The sequence below is a fragment of the Struthio camelus genome, chromosome Z (genome assembly GCF_040807025.1).
Source record: "Struthio camelus isolate bStrCam1 chromosome Z, bStrCam1.hap1, whole genome shotgun sequence".
Taxonomy (NCBI): domain Eukaryota; kingdom Metazoa; phylum Chordata; class Aves; order Struthioniformes; family Struthionidae; genus Struthio; species Struthio camelus.
Genome location: NC_090982.1, coordinates 25738568 through 25759799, shown reverse-complemented (window position 1 = coordinate 25759799; position 21232 = coordinate 25738568). Strand labels below are relative to the sequence as shown.

At 39.4% G+C, this 21232-nt stretch overlaps 2 protein-coding genes across 4 annotated transcripts in view; one reads left to right on the top strand and one right to left on the bottom strand.

Annotated features, from left to right (window-relative positions):
• Positions 1-3948, top strand: part of APBA1 (amyloid beta precursor protein binding family A member 1) — a 97665-nt gene extending 93717 nt beyond the window's left edge. For both annotated transcript variants that reach the window (XM_068926682.1, XM_068926681.1), the window contains one exon: positions 243-3948. In XM_068926682.1, coding sequence (XP_068782783.1) covers positions 243-314 — 72 coding nt within the window. In that variant the 3' untranslated portion in view covers positions 315-3948. The remainder of the gene's footprint in view (positions 1-242) is intronic.
• The window catches only part of ENTREP1 (endosomal transmembrane epsin interactor 1), a 38872-nt gene continuing 19181 nt past the window's right edge, over positions 1542-21232 (bottom strand). For both annotated transcript variants that reach the window (XM_068926683.1, XM_009672058.2), the window contains exons 7-11: positions 17046-17175; positions 16314-16389; positions 12859-12999; positions 10756-11045; positions 1542-9605 (exon numbers count right to left, since the gene is read on the bottom strand). In XM_068926683.1, the coding sequence (XP_068782784.1) occupies positions 9399-9605; positions 10756-11045; positions 12859-12999; positions 16314-16389; positions 17046-17175 (844 nt within the window). In that variant the 3' untranslated portion in view covers positions 1542-9398. The remainder of the gene's footprint in view (positions 9606-10755; positions 11046-12858; positions 13000-16313; positions 16390-17045; positions 17176-21232) is intronic.

Here is a 21232-nt window from a genome sequence, read left to right as displayed (position 1 = left end):
TGAGACTAAGGAAAGCCTACCATTTCTTTTATATTATTTGCCTGTAGTTCTCGTATGTTTTAGAAGCACCCCAATAAAAGGTGTTAAGTGCCTACAACTTTAGACAGTTGATTGATGCTCATCAGTGTTTCATAAAATCATCAGCCTGTTGATAGTGTAACAGCAGTATGAAAACTCTCAAGTCTGTGCTGTGGGTAGCATGTGTGGCAGGAACATGGATTAACTTGCCTTATTTTCTCTAGATTCATATGAAGACTATGCCAGCTGCCATGTACAGGCTGTTGACTGCTCAGGAGCAACCTGTTTACATCTAAGGCTGACACCTCACCTTCACGAAGTGCATGGAGGATGTTTTTCTTCGTTAGTGCTTGTGTCTCTAGTGCTGCATTTTTGTGTCTGCAGAGACATTTTTTTTCTCTCTCTCTCTCTCTCTCTCTCACACACACACGCGCGTGCTCGCTCGCTTGCTCTCTCTCTCTCTCTCTCTCTCTCTCTCTCTCTCCTTTCCTCCCTCCCTTCCTCCCTCTCTTTTTCCCCCATTCTGCACCATTTCCCTGTTTATGGGAAAAGGGGAAGATATACTATTTTGGTTACATCCCCTTACAAGAGAAGCTTTATGCAGTTCCACACGCAGAATAGACAAACAACAGCAGCAGCGTTCACAGCTGGGTTCACAAAAAGGATTAACTGTACTTCATGCTATGTAGTCAGTTTTAGTTACGTGGCTATGATTTGACAACACGAGTAATTGTTGCTAAAAGAAAGCTGACTTTACCACATAGATACAATCATAGGGTAAAGTGCTCTCTTGGACACCACGCGCGTGACTCTGCTTCTCTTCCACTATTTCCCTGCAGGCACTGAGCTCAGTGTTGACGTTTAATATCCGTAGGGAGAGTAGAATACCAAAAGGGTAAGTTTCATCCTCAGTGAAGAATTACCTGCTTATGAAGAATGAGTAAATGCCGCTATGGTAAAATTATCCAAATGCACACCTTTTAATTCCCCTCTATCATCAGTTTTTCAGGATAATAGAACTCCAAAAGGTACTCTGGGACTTGCTGAAATGTGTTACAATTGCATTACTTACACCAAGTAATTTAGGGGGGGCATCTTTTGCAGCTGCCCCTCCCTGCCCCGGTTTTTTATCTCTAACTTTCTTCTGCTTTGTTTCTAAATGCAACATGTCTTTTATAGTCCCCTGCCGATTTTAGAAGTTCAGTGACGTGGGGAGGGGAGGATCTAAGTATCTACAAAAGAAATAGTGAGGGGCTTTCCTGAATAGCTACACTTTTTCTAGGCTCTTACTTCCAGATTTGGTGCACACAGCCCAGTGTGCCAGTGTATATAGACATTTTTAAAATTGTGCTTGCTATTTATGAAGTTTGAGGATAGGAGATCTGCATACCTTTCTAAGTAATTTTGTTCTCTGAGCCAGTTTGAACATATATTTTTGTCCAAAGACTTGCCTAATTGTATCGACTTTTTCTTTAGTTTATGGCGTAGATAACAGTGGGAGAGATAAGGTGGGGATAAATTTATTTATTTTGTTATGTAAGTTAACTTACGCTTTTTTTTTTTTTCCATGTGTATGACACTTACAGGATATTTGTGTGTACTATAGGCACTTGTATGAAGAAGATATATTGTAGGTATAAATGAAATCTAGGATCTGATTGGCCTCTAAGTTGCATGCTATAAACGAAAAGGGGGGAAAGGTTTTGTTGTTGTTTCTTGGTTTTGTTCTTTTAAAAGGCAAAGGCTCTTTTTCCAAGCAAGAGGAAAAAGTCTCTGTCCTCTATGGTTACATTTCACCAGGAGTGCGTGCTGATGTTTCCACCAAAATTGAAACAGGCGTTTAGACCTGACAAAAGCCCTGTTTGTTGTTTGTTTGTTTTTTTGAAATGAACAGTTTCTGCTGTGTCTTGCTGTGATAGAAAGGCTCAGTGAGATGCAAACAAGGGCTGGACAGCCATGTGCACACAAACACACACATGCACACATTCCAGCCCTCTATTTTGAAAATGTGGTTATGGTCGTAGGCATTGGTTTCTCAGTTATTGTGGGGTGGACTGTGCAGTATAAGCATTGCTTGCAGACCAGTAATGGTACCTAGAGAATTCTCCAGAGATTCATGGATATGGATGTGTGTATGTGTGCCTGTTTGTGCACGTGTGTACGTGCACATTTTTGTTGGTGAGAGCCACAGAGCACTCACTTGCCGTCTGTTGCCAGAGGTCCTTTTTTGGCTTTCAGAAATTGTAGAAATGCATGGGCTAATCAGAGAGAGAGAATGAACTTTGTATTTCAGTGGGCAGTAAATATTTAAGGAGGTGATGGAATGGTGCATACGCTATTGTAGTCAGTGAATATGTTTTAGTGTGAGATTAACGTGCAATGACTTGATTTACTGCAGTTCTTGTCGTTACATAATTTAATCCCAATCTTGGAATAGCAGATTGCACAAGAGAGTGGTATTAGTTACCTCTGCTACCAGACTGATGCAAATAGATAGTGAATGACTTGTGTGTATATTGTTTAACTGTAGACATTGGTTTATGATGATCATTTCAACTTTTTTCAGAACTTTCCATATATATATAGTAATATATGTAAATATGATATATCAACTGTGTACAATTTAGAAGACTATATACAGCGCAGCCTTTACATAAGTTGCCTGAGGAAACTCAGCGAACTCTTGAAGACACAGTTATCATGCTTCTGATTCCTGCTACGTTTACACCCTCAGCTTCACTTGTTGCTTTTGTGGTTCTGTCCAACTCGCGTGGCAGGGTCTTTAATTCACTTCACTGGGTGATGATGGAGACCTAAACATGCAAAAGTACTTAGAGATGATACAACTGTTTGTTTGAAAACAAGGCTATTATCTTGGCAATCAAGTTTGTGCTTCCTTATATGCGCCTCAGTGCTTGCCCAGTTCCCTTCATGGTAAGTTGCATATAGGTGCCTACCATTAAGGGAGCGAATACTTGCAGGTTCAGAGCCTGGCACAGAGTCTTAGTTATTCCGATCACATCATCTGCGTAAGATTTCTGTGCTGGGAGATCTGTAGTGTGCATACGCTCCTGATAACAGTCTTGTAAGCAATCTCATTTTAGTTTGTAAAGGGAAAGAGTTTTTAAGAAAAGTGAGCTCAAAAGGGAGAGCTGGCACTTCTCTGGAGTAGTGCAGCATTTTGTTAGATTACATATGTGAATTCTTAATGGATTCAGAGGAACAAACTGCTATTTTACATTCCTTCTTCAATGACAGGCCTGAAATTCTCCTTTCCTTCCTCACTGCTTCGTACATTCTAATGAACTCTTCAATGTTTACATTAAGGATGAAGAATCCTTTACATTTTTTTTATTGGCAAGTTTCATACTGTTTTTTTTTAATCTTGTTCAAATTTGTTGAGACTTCCAGATTTGTTTGCTCTCTTTTGCTTATTTTCTAAATTAAACAATACGTTTCTGAAGATGGCAATGTCGTTGAGATCTCTTGTACATATTTAGCACAGTACCTAGAATATGAAGTACTATTGTTCTGTAAAGAGGGTGAATAGAAATTATTGTAAAGCGTTGGGAAAAGTATAGTATTGTATTTGTAACAATATTGTTCTTTGTAAACACTTAACTCAATGATCTCTATATATAAATATAAATATATATATAAAAATATACGTGAGCCTGGAATGTTGATACTGCACATCTACTGAATGTAATTCCTCTGTTTTTTGCCACAGGTCTCTGACCTCTGTAATGAAGCTGCAGTGGTTTGATTTGGGGGAGGGAGTGGAAGAGGAGTTGGGTTTTTTGTTGTTATTGGGGGGAGGGGGTTCTGGCCAGCTATTTTGTTGTGATGTATTTCCTGTGCTACATTCCTTTATTTAACAGAGCGCTAATGTCTGTAATATTTGCAACAATAAAATACAAAACAAAAATACCTCAGATGAGGCTGAGAGTTTGCTGATACTACTCTGGGATTTGGCTTGCCAATACTGAATGCATGAAGGTATTGGTATGCTTGGAAGGTATTTGAATTTCTCTTTTTTTTACGTAGTTTGGCGTAATAGTATACATGTGTTTGCAGATGTGAACCAATGCCATTAACTTTATTTTTAAAACAGCATTATTTTCAGGTAATAGATGAGACAACTGCTCCTAAATGAAACTGCTCCTCCACATCTGAAGTTGCATCCCAGTTTTTACTGTGTGAACTATCATCATGTTTGAGTCTTCCTTCCACATGACAGAAATATTATTTCGTTGTCTGAATAATCTTAAACATGTTTTTTTCATAAGTGAGATTTTACTAAAAAGATTTTTGCCATATTACCATTTCTGAAGCTGTTGTTTTCCTTCCAGGGTCTTCAGTATGATTTATTCTGAAAGACCTATCAGAATTTGAATAAAAATGGTTTAGAATTGTAGTATGCCTGGCCTTAGCATAAACTGTGGGACTGCCTGTGCTAAAGTCGAAAAATATTTGTATGATCAGAGACTGACTATGCCCAACATGATAGTATTTGAAAGTCAGCTAGCGAAAGCCAGTAAAGGTGTGTTTCTTCATGTAAGGTCTCTGTGCACCACAGGTTGTCATGAGAACTTTCAATCTGCAGAAAAGAAAATATGTACCATACTTGATCCAGAAGAAAATTGAACTTGGACCTTCAGGCACCAAGTTGCTCATCATAACGTGAAATACGCATATTGCCAAAATAGGGAGGAGAAGTGCATTGTAACTGTTCGTATTCTTTGCTTAAGTGGTAGATTGGAAAATCTCCACTTGATTTTTGTTTTTGGTTCTTTCAGTTAGGCAAGAATAAAGTCCCACTATTAAATGAGAAGGTTACTGGAGCAAAAGAGCAGAGAACTTCTTCCAGACAGTTTGTATTTTAATTACAGCTTACTAACTAACAAAGAGTCTCATTTTATAAAACATAGTTATAGAACACTGAAGAGCAGTTCTTACTGAAAGCATGTTTTGTACCTGAGTGTCTGTATGCATTTAAACCATATTACTGATGAGTTGCGAGGGTCTTAAATCTTGCTGGTGGCTACTGCCACAAGAAGTGGGTATGATTCCTGCACAGCTTACCAAACTTAAGAGCCAAGAAACTTTTTCCATTGAGTAACTTAAAGTGGGAGCATAAGATGCCTAGATTGCGCGTGTGCATCCCTCGTAGATCTTTTTCTTCTTCTTCTTAGACAGCGTAAAAACCATGGAACATAGACTCCGCTGGCCTCAGCCATAGCTTAGGTGTAATAGTCATAGTTTGTTGAAGAAACTGTTGACTTAGAGCCTAGAGTAGTGATGAGATTGGTCAAGAGTTATGTATAAAGTGATTATGCATGAATCAGTATACTGACCTTTCTGAGGGAGGGCAGCAGCAATTCTTAAAAAACCGAAGCATCTTAACAGCCAGCGTGTTCTCCTCTGAGCTTTGTACTACCGTAACGGCAGCACATATGGGAAGGAAACTATGGTTTGTACTTAGAGGTTGATTATTGTTGTAAAGCTCAACCTTAAGTACTGCTGTTTTTGTAGTACGCTCTAGAAGTGACTTTTTTTTCCCTTTGCTAGTATAATGTTTTTGGATACCCCGTTTTCCTTTGCTGCTGGCCACCTGGTGTGACTCTTCTCTGAGAAATCTCCCCCATCAGCTCTCTAGATTTTTTATTTGCAATATGGAAACCTAATATTTATTGTAAGTGTTTCTATTCTGGGTCAGCCAAACAACATAAGATATGGTTTATGCTGATTCTGCTGCTTTCACAGTAGCAATTTCGTGCAGTATTTATCCCCACTGGATGTTTGTAGAGATAACTGAAGTAAGACATCAGAGAAATGGCTCTGAATCCTGAGCAGCTGGCTAAAAAGCTTGTGCCCTGTCCTTCCACCACTCTGTCATTTCTGATAAGTCTGAACGCGCGTGTGTATTTGGGCAAGGGGAATAGGGGCTGTAAGAATGACTTCTATAGATGTAAACTGAAACCAGATACAGGTATTTTTGCACTTTAAGTCCATCCTTCATGCTTATACTTATTGCGCTGATGTTGTTCTTATCTTTTCTTTACCCTCTCACAGTCTGTATGTCCTCTGCATTTTCTTTCCTGCCTATTCTATCGCATACAAGGTCTTCCATGGCTTCTGCGAATTTCTCTGCCACGTGAGAAGGTGTCTATTTTGCTCCTTCTCGTGAAGGGCTTCCTTAGACAAGACTGCAGAAGTTCAGGGGACCTGCCCTGGCATCAGAGGAAGACATACGGCATGACAGATAGCACTGAATATCGCGTCCCCCTTTTTTAGAATGAGGTGGTCTGGGGCAAAGAAGGCAGCTTCTCTCCCACTAAAAAATTTTCATTGCTCTGACTAGTGGCTTTTTCACTGGACAAAAAAGTTGGAGGAAGACTGGCATGGCATCTGTGTTTCAGAGGGTGCTGTTGGTGAAGGGAGAGTGTTTTTCGTTGGTTCTGAAGACCACCTGGAAGGGAAATGAGACTGCGTTTGCAGGTGTGTTGGAGGGGAGAAGTTCTCTCTTGAACATAACGTAGCTCATAAAGCTGATGGGTTAATGTTCAGGAAAAAAAAAAGTGCTAGGGGGAGACTGGTTCTAATGAAAGATTTGCACAAACTTTTTCTTGAAGGGAGAGGGGGGGAAACCTTAAGGAAATGAAAACAATTCTGTTGCTGAAGGCCGCACTCTCACCTACCTTATACAGGTTGTAAGCAGCTTTTTTGCAAAAGCTTGTGCACAAAAAAATCCATGCTAATGAAGACTGACGTCATGCCAGTTTGGCGCAGTATAAAATTGTGATGCTAAGGTTAGCTGCTAGACATCTTGTACCACTTGAAACTGCTGAATGTTTTAGAATTGTTGAAATAGTATTAAATGTGTTAAGAGTCCTTTTTATTATCTCTTGCTAAGAGTCCAATTATGACAGAAAAAGAAAGCCTGGATATGCTACTTCTAACTCTGTGTGTCTCTGCCTTAAGCTAACTTAATTTACACTTGCTATATCAATCATTTTGGATTATTGTTAACTCACTTTTTTCCAAGACTTGCAATTTTATTGTTGTTCTGTCTAATACTGGTAGAGAAATCTAATGTGTATCTTGGAAAATGACTTAGTTTGCAACAGGATTATTTTGTGGTGGACTTGCTTCCTATCTACTAGTATTTCCTGCTCTCTGGATCACTGTGCCAAAGAATAGTAATAGTCCCCTGTCAGAAATGGGGTTGTAAATTCATGACAGTCAAGCTGTGGGATTAGGGACTGTGGTTCAAGGAGCTGGGTGCTAGCAGACAGAATGGATTATTAGTGTATATATAAAATGCTTGGAGTTAGCAGGACCTACTTGTCCAGTCCAAAGGCAGTAAGATTGTCAAGTCATGGGTGGAGAACTGAGCACAGCCTGACTGGAGAAGCTAGCCCACTTGGTATTCAGGCCAGTCTCCAAGAAATCTGGGAATTCCAGAACTACTTTTGTGCACTGATTCAGCTACAAAAAGATTGCAAGTATGTTACATAAGATATGTAGAGAACAGATGGGCTCCTGACTTGACATAAAGTGCCTTGACTTGTGCAGTCGCCTTCTGAAGCTAGCCTGTGTACCCGTAGAGCATCCTGGGCATAGACCTGGCTCACAGGTGTCTCAAACACTCCATGGGACTGACAGGACATCTAATAGAAAAGCTTGTGATAATAAAATATCGGTGGTGAATATTTGTTCAGAGAAGCTGACAACTCTGAATATATATAGTTATATATATATTTTTTTAACCTTTTCCTCTTGTGGAACAAACCTCTGTTGCCATCTTGTTTTTCTCAATGTCTGTCCAAGCATGACTGACTAGTTCAACAGTTCATGTTTTTTTTGCAGCTCACTAAGGGAACAGCTAACCTGGGCGATAACTTGATTAACAGATTTACTAAGTAATTGGGTTTCACTTTTCCTTGAGTAATTACCCTATCAACTTGAAATGGACTGCTATGGTAAGCAAATAATTTATTGAATTCTGATTTTATTTTTTTCCTTTTACGGAAGCATTTACATACCTTTTGAAACATTATGCAATAGCTGCTAACTTTAATTCAGGTTAGTCCTATGCCACTGGGATGGTAAGCAATTAAGTGAATTCTGATCAGGTTTTCCAAAGCCTAAATTTACACTGCAACCTGACTTAGAGCCCAGGGACCTTGCCGACTTTTTCCCCAGTAAGTGACATGGAGTTATGAAGGAATGAGCTGTTAAAAGCTACTGGAAACACAGTTTGCACGAATGGAGGGGCATAATTCTCCTTTTCTACACACTAATTTTAGAAAGGGAACGATAAAGTAGGAAAAGGAAGCTGATATGCAAATCTCAAGAGCCCTAACATACGTGCTCTACCAGACATGAAAAATAAAACGCCAATTTCAGAGTAGAGATAAACATTTTATTTTATTCAATTGTCGTCTTTCATGAGTCAAACTGCATGAACAGTTTCTCCTTCTGAACAAGCTTAATTAAAATTCACTTTAAAGCTTTTCGTTTTTCAGTAGGCAAGCTGCTTAATAATTGTTAGATGAAGCTTTATCTTTAAAATAGCAGCAGGAATATTTAGTTGTCCTGCTGAGATGCGGAAGGTTACAACTAGCTTTGGAAATAAAAACTGTGTGCCTGATCCCAGCCTCTGGAAACACTTAGTGTATTCCAAGTTAGCAGCATACGTACAGAATAGAGCTTGACATACTAGCTGCAGTCAACAGCTTGAGTCAACTGGCTTATGTGTTTATGTAGTAGCCAGGGAGTGTCAGCTCATGGGTCACTTTGGCCTAGTGGTTAAGGTTGCCAAAACAACATCAGGTAGTTATCTGCATATTTGCAGAGGATTTGAGATGGCTGCAGAAATTCTTTCAGCGTGGATGGCTGTTGATATGTAGGAAGCACCTCTACTAGGAAGTAAATTGCTAAAAAGCTACAGTAATTTAGAACATACAAAGACAGGCATTGACTCTGGCCTGTATTGTTCAGTGAGATACAAAGTGCATGCATGCGTAACTGTTCTTGCCTCACCTCAGCTAAACCAAGGCATAGAATCATTCTACCATCTCTCTTGTAAATTGAGTATAAAAAACAAATCCATCCTAAGTGATGATGGACTACAGAGGCGCAAAAGAACAGTATTATATCACAAACAGAGTAGTTGCACTGGAATAGCCCAGTTTAAAGGCCAGCTTGGAATCTGATTAAGAGCTTTTGTAGAGTGAGCTTCCTCTTAGGAGTCTGAGCAGGAGGGTATAAAAATGGATTAGCGACATACTCTTCCACGTACTTCTCAGAGATGATTTTTTCTGTTCAGCAAGCATGTTTGACAGAAATGCTCTGAGGAATAGAGAGAAACCAGCTCACAATACAGTTTCCCTTACAACTCCAATAAGACTGTGAGGCCGTTCATGTTCTAGTCCCTGGATCCTTCTTTCTTCTAACTGACTTTCAGCTGTTGTAAAAGTACTCAGATCACCACAGCTCTCCAGGTGCAGCAGTCCAGGATGCTGTCTAAAAGGTTGCACGTATGCCCTTGATGACGTTGCTTGCTGGGCAGGTGCCATCACCTTTAAGAGGAAAAAAAAAAGTAAAATCAGGTTTGTTTTGGGGTTCCTTTTCCATTAAAATGGCTTCTTACCCAATACAAAAGGCTAGTTGGAGTGCTGCCTACTTTTAAAAAAAAAAAAGAAAAAAGGAAAAAAAAATCCAAGTGATGCCCCATTAATTTTGAGCAAGTCACTGGTATTTGCTAAGGAGGCATGGGAAAAGCAGTCCCACGGGGAAAAACATTGAGTGTTGTCATTCCTCACCTTTTCTTTCATAGAGGCTGCACAGGAATTAGCTCACCCCAAACCAGGCTATGTCAGTTACTGTTTAATGGGAATCCAAATGTTACTTCCTGAAAAGTCACTGAATTTTAACAAGCTTCAGGCTAGCGTGATAAAACTGCCCTGAGGCAGGTTTAAGACACTCATAAGGAAATGTGTTTCAGCTACTTTTGTCAAACTATTTGATGCTCCTATTGACAGTAGGCTGCAGTGGAAAATCTCACTTGGTTTCTAGAAACAAAATTAAAATTTGAGGGTTGTGTGTGAAAACTCAAACCAAAACCAGCTGTCACCGCAAATTGCTTGTACTGTGCTATCAAACAGATACATTTGAATCAACCCGTCCTTCCAAATGCTCTGAATGTCACCCAAACATTTAGTGCAGACTTTGTCTATCTGAACTTCTGAATATTCATTCCACTAACGTAAGCACATTATTTTCTACTTTCTGCTTTCTTCCTTTAGTAATAGGTCATAAATGTATTGCACAAAAAATTGCTTCTAGTGGGTTTTGCATGAAAATGTTCTTGTCAGCCTCACTTCTTTCCAGCTTACAATTATAAAAGCTTTGTAATGTCTCTTGCTTTTCCCCTACCATAGGTGGTATGTCATGCTTTTTACAATTCACGATTACACCACACAGGACTGTCTCCTTCAACTTTAAAGTATGCATGGTGTTCACGCTTTCTTTTGAAAAACACTGCTGGCCCTGTGGGACATCATGGCAGCACAGCCTCTTGTATTTTCCCTCTATGAAGCCAAAATAATAGTGAAGCTAAACTGGGCTCAAAATTTTGAAATGCAACATACATACATTTGGAAATGTTCACTCCCAAACCAAGGCCAGCTTTGGTTTTCCACATCATCCTGAATACAGTAATAAAACTACCTGCTCAAGAAAGGTGGCACTGGTGATAGCTTCCGCCATGTGTTCTTCATCTGATTTTAAAACAGACTTGATACTTTCCAGCAATTCATGTATGTCAGGGGTCATGCTGCAGGAGGACTGCCCCAGGAAGCGTGCCACAAGCAGCTTAGTGTCTATGTAGGACTTATAGTCTATCAAAGACTGGGGTCTTGCTCTCAAAGCTCTTCCTCTCAAACTCTTCCGCAAAGTGACAGTATCAAGTTCTGGTTTTAATTCAGTCTGAGTTGCAGCTTCACAGCTTAGCGCTGGACCTAAAGACAAAAATCAAAGTAAACAATTTACTTGGTTCACACATCTTGTGGGATTTCAGTACTGATTCAGTGATGATTTAGTGCATAGTTAGGTCTTACTTGGGTTAAGTCTGGCACAATCAGGGTGGCAGGTGTCCCTCAGTCTATCTGTACTGAATTTACTTATTGGAGAAAAAGCTTGTAAGATAGAGTAGTACGTAGCTATGGGTGAATGCATATCATATGTCAAAAAGAAACAAAAAGAGTCTGTAGGAACATCTTTGTACAGGTGAAGTTTGCCATGTGCGTACATCAGTTCCCTTCTCTTTCGCTTCTGTTTTGCTGAAATATGAGCATTTAGCATTAATGTTAACATAAGAGTCATTCAAGACACGTTGACAATAGTTTGCTAGGTTTTATGATCACTCCTAAACTGTATGTAACTTTCCGTTATTATCAGTCAAGAGGGCTGGTTACAAACTAGCTGGAAATAATTTCTTCTCAAGCTGGAAATCAGTAATATTAAAAAGTGGAAGTTCACTGACCAAAAAAAAAAAAAAATCCATTCCAAATGACTTCTTTGGGAGGGCTAAGCAAGGGGTGGCAGGGAATGCAGTCCACTGCCTTTAGCCTACATAGAGGTCGTTACTGTTAAATAGATTAATAAATAAAAGGACCTACAAATTATTCAAGTAGCTTTTTAATGATGGCATTATGCCAAATACAACAACAATTCTAGGAAGAGAGCCAAAACTTCCCTGTAAGAGAGGACAAACCAACTTGAAGCAACTTCCCTTGTTAAAGCAGCTCACTTCCATTTCTGCAGCAGCTGTGTATTTCCCTTTCAGGTCCAATGCTGAATAGACTTAATCTCAATTATACATTAAGCCTAAAGGGCCCAATTGCTTCTGATGGATGGATTCTGCCTACAACAGAAACACCCAGCTCTGTTTTCACAGCTATAAATAGGCTCTGCATCATTTAACTACTGCTTCAGCAGCAGCTTCTGTGGGGGACTGTGGTGGAAGTTGATGAGGAACAGAGAAAAAGCATGACACAACAGAGAGATTAAGATATTCCACAAAATAGTAAGTGTAATCCAGACATATATGTTCTTAATCTTCAAAATAAATACTTGTTACTAACATGTCCCCTCTTCACTTAATTTCTGAGTGCTAAAAAAAAAAAATGTATCAGCAGCTACTGTAGGGATTCCAAAGCTCTCTAATAAGACTGTAGGACTCTGACTGGATTTTTTTAGGACTGTCAACAGAAACAAGAGCGGTGCAGCCACACTAGCAGTTTTCCCATAGCAACTGAATTGGATCATATCCCCCCCCCCACAAAGTAATTATGGCAAACCTCACTGGATGTCCACTGTGGGACTTTCTTTGGCTTTTTTTTTTTTTGGGGGGGGGGGGGGGGTGCTATGAAGGGAGAGAAAGGTGATTCAAATTTAGATGCTCATACTCAAGCTAATTTTTTACTTTCAATTGCTTGTATCAACACATGCCCTTGAGTGGTTTTTTTACTATAAAAATGTACTGAAAAATCCCAAGTTTTATTTCTTCCTCATCCCCCAAGTAAGTAATACCTAATACAGACCCTGTGCTGAGCTGTGAAAGCCTAAAAGGAAGCTGGGCTAAGACTGGGGAAAGAGAAGGATATGACAAAGCAAATTGTTTGCTCCGCTATAGCAAACATTTGCAAATATTGTTGGGCGACAATAGTTGATTTTGGCGCTTTGTAGGGTTAAGGTACTACATTTTCTGGTATATGTCCTTGTTAGAATTCGTTATGTAAAAGCATTGATGATACAGAAAAATCAAGTCACCTTGATGCAGCAGGCAGTGCAGCACAGGGTCACTTTTGGACCGTTTCTTTAGAAGAGTGAAGGCTCTCTTGTCTGCAGATGCTGGGTTTGCATTTGAAGGTGAAAGGCTCACTCTGCTGGAAGACTTAGGAATTTCTTCACCTGAGTAATCAGGAATAGTAAAGATGAAGTAAAAGTAGTTAAAGCAGAGCATTAAAATAAAGATTTGCTTGAATTCCTTTTGTGTGTTTCACCTTTCCAGTTAATCAACACTCCTAATTTTCCTTAAAGTGAAATTATATGCTGTGATACAGGCAATTTCCTTTTAGTGAATAGCTGGGTGAAGCCACTTATTTTTCCTCAAGTTTAGTTCCATACTTCCATCTGATGGCACCTGGCATCTTTCTTACAAGGAAAAAAAAAAAAAAAGAAAAGAAGAAAAGAAAGAAAAAAGAAAAAAAAAGAAAGTTCTTTCTTTCTTATGCAAAAAAAAGCAAAATTAGGGTCAATAATCTCTTATACAGAACGCGGAAAGTGTTTGTCCTATTATACCGAACAGAAAAGCAGCAGTGACTGAAGTATCTATGAACATTAAGTAAGTCCTGGGAGATGTGTGCTCATTTAGTGAAGTACCTTATCTCTTACTTACTTACTTAAATACAACCTAGAATCTCTAAAAGGTAGACACAATGACATATAACCTATATAAAGCAGTTTCTAGCCTGGAAAGTTGAGGTAAGACCTAACAACAAAGCATGGCAAGCAGGACTAAAGACACTAGAACCATCGCTGTACCTTCAGTAATGCTGGTGGATTTGTGCTAGCTATCAGTCCTTGAGGTACAGTGGTACTACTGTTCCGGGATTCTTGTTTTTACTGCTAAACTGAAGAATTAATTAGATTTCATGATCTTATGCTAATTCTTCATAATGGTTCATATGTTAAGAGGGCTAACAACTGGCAAAAAAATTGCATATTCCTACTGTGGGATGATCTAGGGCAGCTGCCAAGCATTCTCAGCCATCAGCAGCTGGTTGGATGTGTTCCCACCACATTCAGCAGGGAAAGTCCCATTTTCTTTGACAGGAGTGCTTTTGACTCTCCCAGTTCTGCTGGCAGTGGGTAGCTTTAATTTCCAGCAGGAGCTGAACACAGTGGATCAGGCCTGATGATGCCAAGGGAATCATGGAGTACACAAATCCCCTGGCACTGCAGTTTTACCACATAAACCATGCAAACAACGTTCAGCCTTTATTTATAGACTGTTATTTTCCACTAACTGAGAGAGCCCATGAAGTTGCGCTGCTGTGATTCTAGCACGCCTCCTCAATTTCTGTGTCCTTCCCTACACATAATAAAGTATTGTTCAGCGCCTTTTTCTCTGCTTAAATTCATTGTCCTTGAAAAAACTTCACCCTTCAGTAAAAGCAGCGCTCATTTTTGTTATTAGGCTAAGAAGAAAAGAGCAAGAGAGCTAATACCTAGCACTAGTCACTAAAGTAGTTGAAGGCTTAGGCTGCAGCCAAGGCCCACCGCAGCCTGTTTTTTTGCAGAACAAGGGAATATCCTAACCATTGCAGATGATAACAGTCACAGAGGTAACCTAAATAAACCCCTCCCAGTGACAGAGAGTACCAACAGACCACAATAAAATGAATAAGAGAAGTTGCAAGATTGGTTAATAGGGACCAGACTATGTGGGAGGAGTTTGTGTTTGGGTTGCAAGGGGATAAATAGAAGCAAGAACCTGCAACTGGGGTCCCTCCTTGGAGCCACCCAGCTTAAGCTGTAGCTCTATTCTGCGTAACAAACTTTTTTTGTTTGTTTGTTTAGACAAATATTTGATGTTTAATTGTGAACATAAGCAGAGACCAAGGGTCAGAGCAAGGCGGTTAAAGATGGCAGCTGTGTAATTCCTGCAATCGTCCAGGTGGTAACAGCGTCATGCCTGCTGTAAGAGGTGAGAACTGTGTAATTCCTGCAACATCAAGATGCTTGCTTTCTTGTTGTATTTGAATTTAGCAGCCATGCTAACATTTAAATGGCTTTTTACAAACCATTGAAGGGGGAGACAAAGCAGTTTAAAAGAGAGGGAGAAGAGGGCATTTTATCACATGAGCTCAGTTCTGCTTGCTTATGTCTCTCTGTGAAGGAAGTTTTTCAATACAACAACACCTCATCACAGCTTTATTTATATATATTTTTAAGAGACTTTGGTTCTCAACAGTTGCCTCTTCTGTAGTTTTCCTGGTTTCTGTTCTTAACTTTAACCACTCATCACGTAACCCAGTGTTTGATATCCTTTTTCAGTTTGTAGTCAAAGTGCCCAGAGAAAGCAACAGTAGTTTTATCTATGAAAGGGTTCTGAGGATTAAACTTTGCACTGTCACTCTTCTGAATTTCTTTCTGGGCATCGCAACTGATGGGAAATTAGAAGCATCCAAATGCTTGTTTTCAGAGTTTCAGGCAAACTGGTTTCCTTACAAAGGAAATTTAAAAGAAATGTTACTTGATTAAAGTACAGCTTTATGGCAATCAACTTTTTTTTTTCCCGGTCATCACTTAGTAGGGCCATTTCAACTGATAAAATTCACACCAAAGTTTTCCTACAGTTTGTCATAAAAGTCTGCAGAAGTGAAGCCATGGCCAAATAACGGTTTGGGTTTTTTGTTGTTTTGGGGGGTTTTTTGGTTTTGTTTTTAATATCTGTCTTTCTTTACTTTCTGTATCCTTATGTTGTGAACATTGTGCAGCAGGGGCACAGCCATCTTCTGCACAAAGGACAATCTGCATTGTGATAGCAAATTAAAATGAAGATTAGAGTAGAACAGATGTTCCTGTTCACCAGGGCTGTAGGAGAAAAGCTGCCTGTTGCTCACCTGGAAGCCAGCTATGGTTTAAGTGCAAGCGTACACCACAACAAATGAAAAAGCAAGGCTGAAAACAACTCAGAATGATTTCCATGGTTTTCTGAAACAATGCTGAGCAACGTTTAGTCTGGCCTCTACTTGTAGTCTAGCCATATCCTGTACCAGTAGGTGGACACTCAGAAATTCTTCCAGTGCAGGCTGGATAACAGAGGAAGTCTCATATTCAGAAGCTCAACACAGCATTACTTTTTCCTTTTTTTATTTTCATCAGTAATCTAAAGTCAACAGGCACCATCACGTACACAAAACAGAATGGGAGCGCTGGAACCGGACATCATTTATTTCAAAAGGAAAACGTGTTTCCATCTCAGTTATCGGCAAGATAGTTGCTCTCTCTAAGTCTGTACATTGTATCTTTAAAACAAACAACTTTTTTGAATTTTAGAGCTCACTCTCTGTTCCTACTACCCCGAAACAATCACAGTTCTGTATCTCTGGCTTGTAGTATGGTGGCTGTCTTTCAAATAAATAATAACGCTGCTGCTGTATGAAGTCAGTTGGATTGCGTAGAACTGTTTTAAAACAAATTTTAAAATGCTCTTTTACCTTGAGAGGCCTGCCTATCACTTGTGTCCACAGAATCAGCAGCAACTTCTACCACACCTACTTGTAGTGTATCTTCCTAGAATAAAATAAAAAAGTTGAAAATACAGTCATCTTTTTCTTAGTACTTTTTAAGAACTGCAGCATCCACCTTATAAAGTGATACGCTTTGCTTTCCTGCAAAATGCCTTTGTACTTACTTAATTCGATTGCAATACCAAGGATAGTGAATTTCTAAAATAAAAAATTAAAATTAATTTCCATCATCCAGATCAGCCAATTTTATCTTGCCGATTATTCTCTGGAAAAAAGTACCTCTCCTGAAAACACCAGTAAACATGGATCAGAAAGTGAAGAAAAATGTGGTCCCATGTAAGGGGAGTGTAGGTGCAGAAGGAAAGTAAAGCAAGGAGGTAGCACAACAGTCCTACAGAATAAGCGGCAAATGGTGTGCTCCACTCTGTATTTTGTTCCGTCTCCCATGGTCAGATACAGTTTTTCCTCCAGGCATCTTTCATGACACCTAATTAGGAAAAGCTCTTTAACTGTAAAGGTAACTTACTTACTGACTTAAATCTTTAGTGACATTTACAGTGATATCAGATATTGTAACCAAACGTATTCTGCTATTCTTAAATGAAAAAAAAAAAAAAACTTAATGGACATTCACTTTACGCAACTTTACCCTTAGAGCAGAAAAACAAGATTATGCCTCCTGGCTCTTATGGACTATACCTGTTCACAGCTGATCCGGCTCACCACAGCATCATAAGGAGGAGGTGGATCCAGAGGGCAGAACACTTCAACTCCTTTAATTCTAGCTCCGTAAATATGTGGTAACGGAATCACATCAGAGCCAAGCATCCTAGGATAAACAATACTGAATTCGTATGTTTTAAATGTTTTAAATTCAGATACAGCTACATAGCAACTGGCAAACCTAAACCAAGTCTACTTTTGTGATGCTTGGTGAAGTGTATTACAGTTAATCAATTTGCAGAGGCATGTGTGAGATAAACATATTTCACCATTAACCTCACTTTTCAGTTTTCAATAGAGAGCTCTCTGTAACCTTAAATACAGTAGAAATCTCAAAAAGCTTTTTCCTTATCTTTTTCCCTCTTAGGAGGTAGCTCAGAAAGAGGAGAAATTAGTCCAGTGTCTGGTAAAACTCTTTTCGCTAAATTGGACAATATATGTTTATCTTACACCATTTAATATTAGAAAAAAATGGTGTGACTCACAACAGTCACAAAGGGAATTTTCCAGCGGGAAGTCTTTTTGATCCCGACTGCCTGGGTTTTTCTCTGCTTTTTATTAATTTCCAAATGCTCTTCACCATCTCGATTTCTATCAAGGCTACAGAAACTTACATGTTATTTAGCACATAAAGCTACTCCAAAAAGGAGTTCAGGAGGCACCCCTGAGCAGGTACTGACTTGATAGGGAGTAGAACCTCAAGCAAAACACAGAAACCACAGATTTTGCTCTCGAGATTCAGTTCGGGCTCCCACTTATCACTAGTGGGCACTCTACAAAGAAACGTAGCACGAGAGCAAGTCCTTTCCAGAGTTCAGGGGTTGTCTGGACACTGGCTGGAGGAAACAAAGATGACCGTGAGAATCTTCTTCATGCAAGCTGAGAGGAAGATGTAGAGAGGGAAAAAAATGCCTACAGAAGCTTGCTTCAAGAGGAAAGGAATAAAAACTGTTTGCAAGTTGCAGAAAAAGAACAGGGAACATTTTTGTGAACAGCTTCCATCAAGGAATGGAGAAAATATAGGGAGAAGCGTAAGGCAAAAAAGGGGAAGATCTGGATAACTGGTCATTGCTTTTTTTAATTCTAAAATTGGGGGGAATACAACATGTTTAACTTTAGCCCAGCTATGTCATTTGTCCCTAAGAACTTCAAGATCATTTTGCAGAAGAACAGAGATTGGTATTTCAGTGGCATTAACTCTTTGCACTTTTCAAGTATGCCACTTACGTGGAATCCATGAATCTATGTTTAATGTAGGCTACACAACTATATGTGCCTTGAGCCTTAGAGTTTTACTTTATTTTTAAAGATGCCTAACGTGGCCACCCTTTGAGAATTAATGTTGTACCCAATAATTTTATCATGTTAAAAGTTATGAGAGAGAACACACAACCATAAAAGAATTCCCTTAATATAAAAGTTGTTCCCTTGGATGTGGGTGTTTGTCAGTCAGTTCTTTATTTTTTAATTTCTACTCTCTCTTTCTAGGTAAGCAAGAGAAATTCATGCATTAGTCATGGAAATAATTACATTAAGTGAGAAACAGTGGGCAGTCTTCATCTAACCTTTTCTCTAGGCAGTTATTCCCTCTCCAGCAAATTAGATCCCTTCCATTATTTTCCTTTTCCAGCAACTGTAGCTCAGGATAAAGGCTTTGGTGCAGAGACTTTAGTTCATGATATCAAAACTCAGTCACTGCAGGCAGAAAACATTTGCAGATTACATATTCACTACTGTTTTACAGGGATCATAAGATTTAGGACAAGCAGGCATGTGGGAGTGGCAAAAACAGGGTAGCTTTTTGAGATGGTGATATAGAAAGGTAGGAAATAATACTTCAAATTTTTTCAGAGAACTCCATAGTGAATAGATTCTGTAGAATCCTTCCAGAATGTTATATGATGCTATACTGTTCGTGCTATTTGGGACAATGGAGGGAAGAAGTGCATCCTTCGCCACCTCTCTCCCATCTTACATGGCCACACCTTAGCTGAACAGCAGTGCCAGGATTTTGGCCTCCCAGAATCTTTAATGGTTCAATAGCAGTGAACACATGCAGTGGCCGTGAAACAGTTGTCAGAAGAATATGGGCCCAATCTGAGGAACATGCTATCTTTTAGAATGCATGACTTGAGTAAGTAGATTTGCGTTTTGGCAAATGGTTCTAATCCCCAAGTAATATCTTAAATGGAACTAAGGTAGCATTTCTAGACCCCAGGCAATTGGTATGCTGCCCAGAATGGGTTCCCTCTTCCCTCAAAATCACATGCCTTGTAATACTTTCTTTCTATTTCATTCTTCATGTGGAAGCTCTTCTGTAACTGTACATGCTGTTGTGCCCATTCGGAAAAATGACTTAATAACTTAATTACTATTAAAAATAATAAGATTAGAGATAGGAGTTAAACAGACATTTGTAACACTGGTTTGTTTTGTCTACCACGAAATTAGACAAATGTAAGAGGTTTGCCATGAAGAGAGGAACAAACCAATTAATCGGCTGTGCTAGCATATGGTTCTGGCTTTGCAATTTAAAGGGTGGAGAACGATGGCCCGTTCCAAACACAACCTTGGCACATGTTTTAATCACTGCAATGCTTCCTTTCTCCTAGGCATGTATGTGTTTTGGAAACTCCCTAGATGCACTTTTCAGATGGTGGTTCTGTCCCCTGGGTGAAGCTCCTGAGTCACAACCTTTTGCACAAAGGTTTCGGATGCTGTACTCATGGGAGTGCAGCATAGAAAGGCAGGCGCACAGAGCTTAGCATTCAGTGTACAGAGCAGATGATAGGGAAGGGAATGAGATGAGAGAGGAGCCTGGAAGAGAAAAGGCCAGGTCACAAGCAAGTCTCTCGGCTGAACACAGTGGATCCATCCTAGGGTGAGTCATATTTCCTAGTCTGCCAAGAACGGAAATTAAGTCTGTCTGTTGCTTTCAACTTCTGGCTTGCTACGTCTTACCCTGACCACCTTAAAACAAGTAACCTGACTTTGAAAGGACATCACCTTCATTTAAATATTAACAATTTTAAAGCAGCAAGAGGCAAGGTGCTTATCCATTATTAACCTGTGGGAGCCTTAAATATTGTTGAGCAGCCCCCACTGTGCCAAAAATAGACAAAGAGAACTACCACTATCAGGAAGGAGATAACCATCTAGAATGACATGCCAGATGAAGAACGACAGCCTCATTTTAAAACAGGGGAGCTGTGACAAACATATTTGAACAAATAGCTAATGTTCCAAAGAACACTGTGCACACCACTCTGTTTCCATAACTAGAATGTTCAAGGCTTGAAGCAATACTCAGATAGGATGCTTTTAACACAGCTTGGTATTCAAACTCAGTCTTTTGAGTTTTAGACCACTTTCCTCCTTCTAAAGCTATTCCTGTATCACATTAGCATTTTCTGGGTAAACCCATAAAGTCATGCACACTATTTCTGCAGGTCATGCACACTATTTCTGATGAAACAATGAAAATAAACAAAACAGTCCTGCACACTTTGACCCTGCAAAAAGCAGGAGTTTTAAACAGAGTTAAGTGATAAAAAGATTGCTTAAGCATCACAATATTTTACGCAAACATTGGGGTGTTCACAGCAGAATAATGCAGCCCCACCTGAGTCATATACTAGTAAACAAAACTCACTTTCAAATTACTGTGAAGAGTGCATAAGCACTCTATATACTTTCAAAAGGAAGGATAACAAAACCTGAAAGTCACCACTGAATTGCAGAAACTATAGAAGCCACTAAATCTCAATAGTGCAAAATAATAGATTTCATTCTTAATGGACAAGCTACAGGATTTTTAACCCTCTTCCTGAAGAACAAAATCCAAGCTTATATTTTAATGTTCCATGAGACTAATTACACCAAAGAAAGCAGCCTGCAACAGAAAAATTTTCTGCCCACCTTCCTCTTACTCAGAAGAAATTTTGCAAAGCTATTATTTTATCCTCCTCCAAATCCTTCTTCCTTAAAATTCATCTCTGTCATAATTAATTCAGAAGAAAGGGCAGGGGAAAGAGCTTACAATGACATGTGACTATCTCCTTTTCCTATTCTAATATGTTAACTTCTCCCATGTTACCTTTCACTCTACCACCATCCCACAGCTACAATTCGAAAAGAAGCCCAGCAATAGCAGGTATGAATGC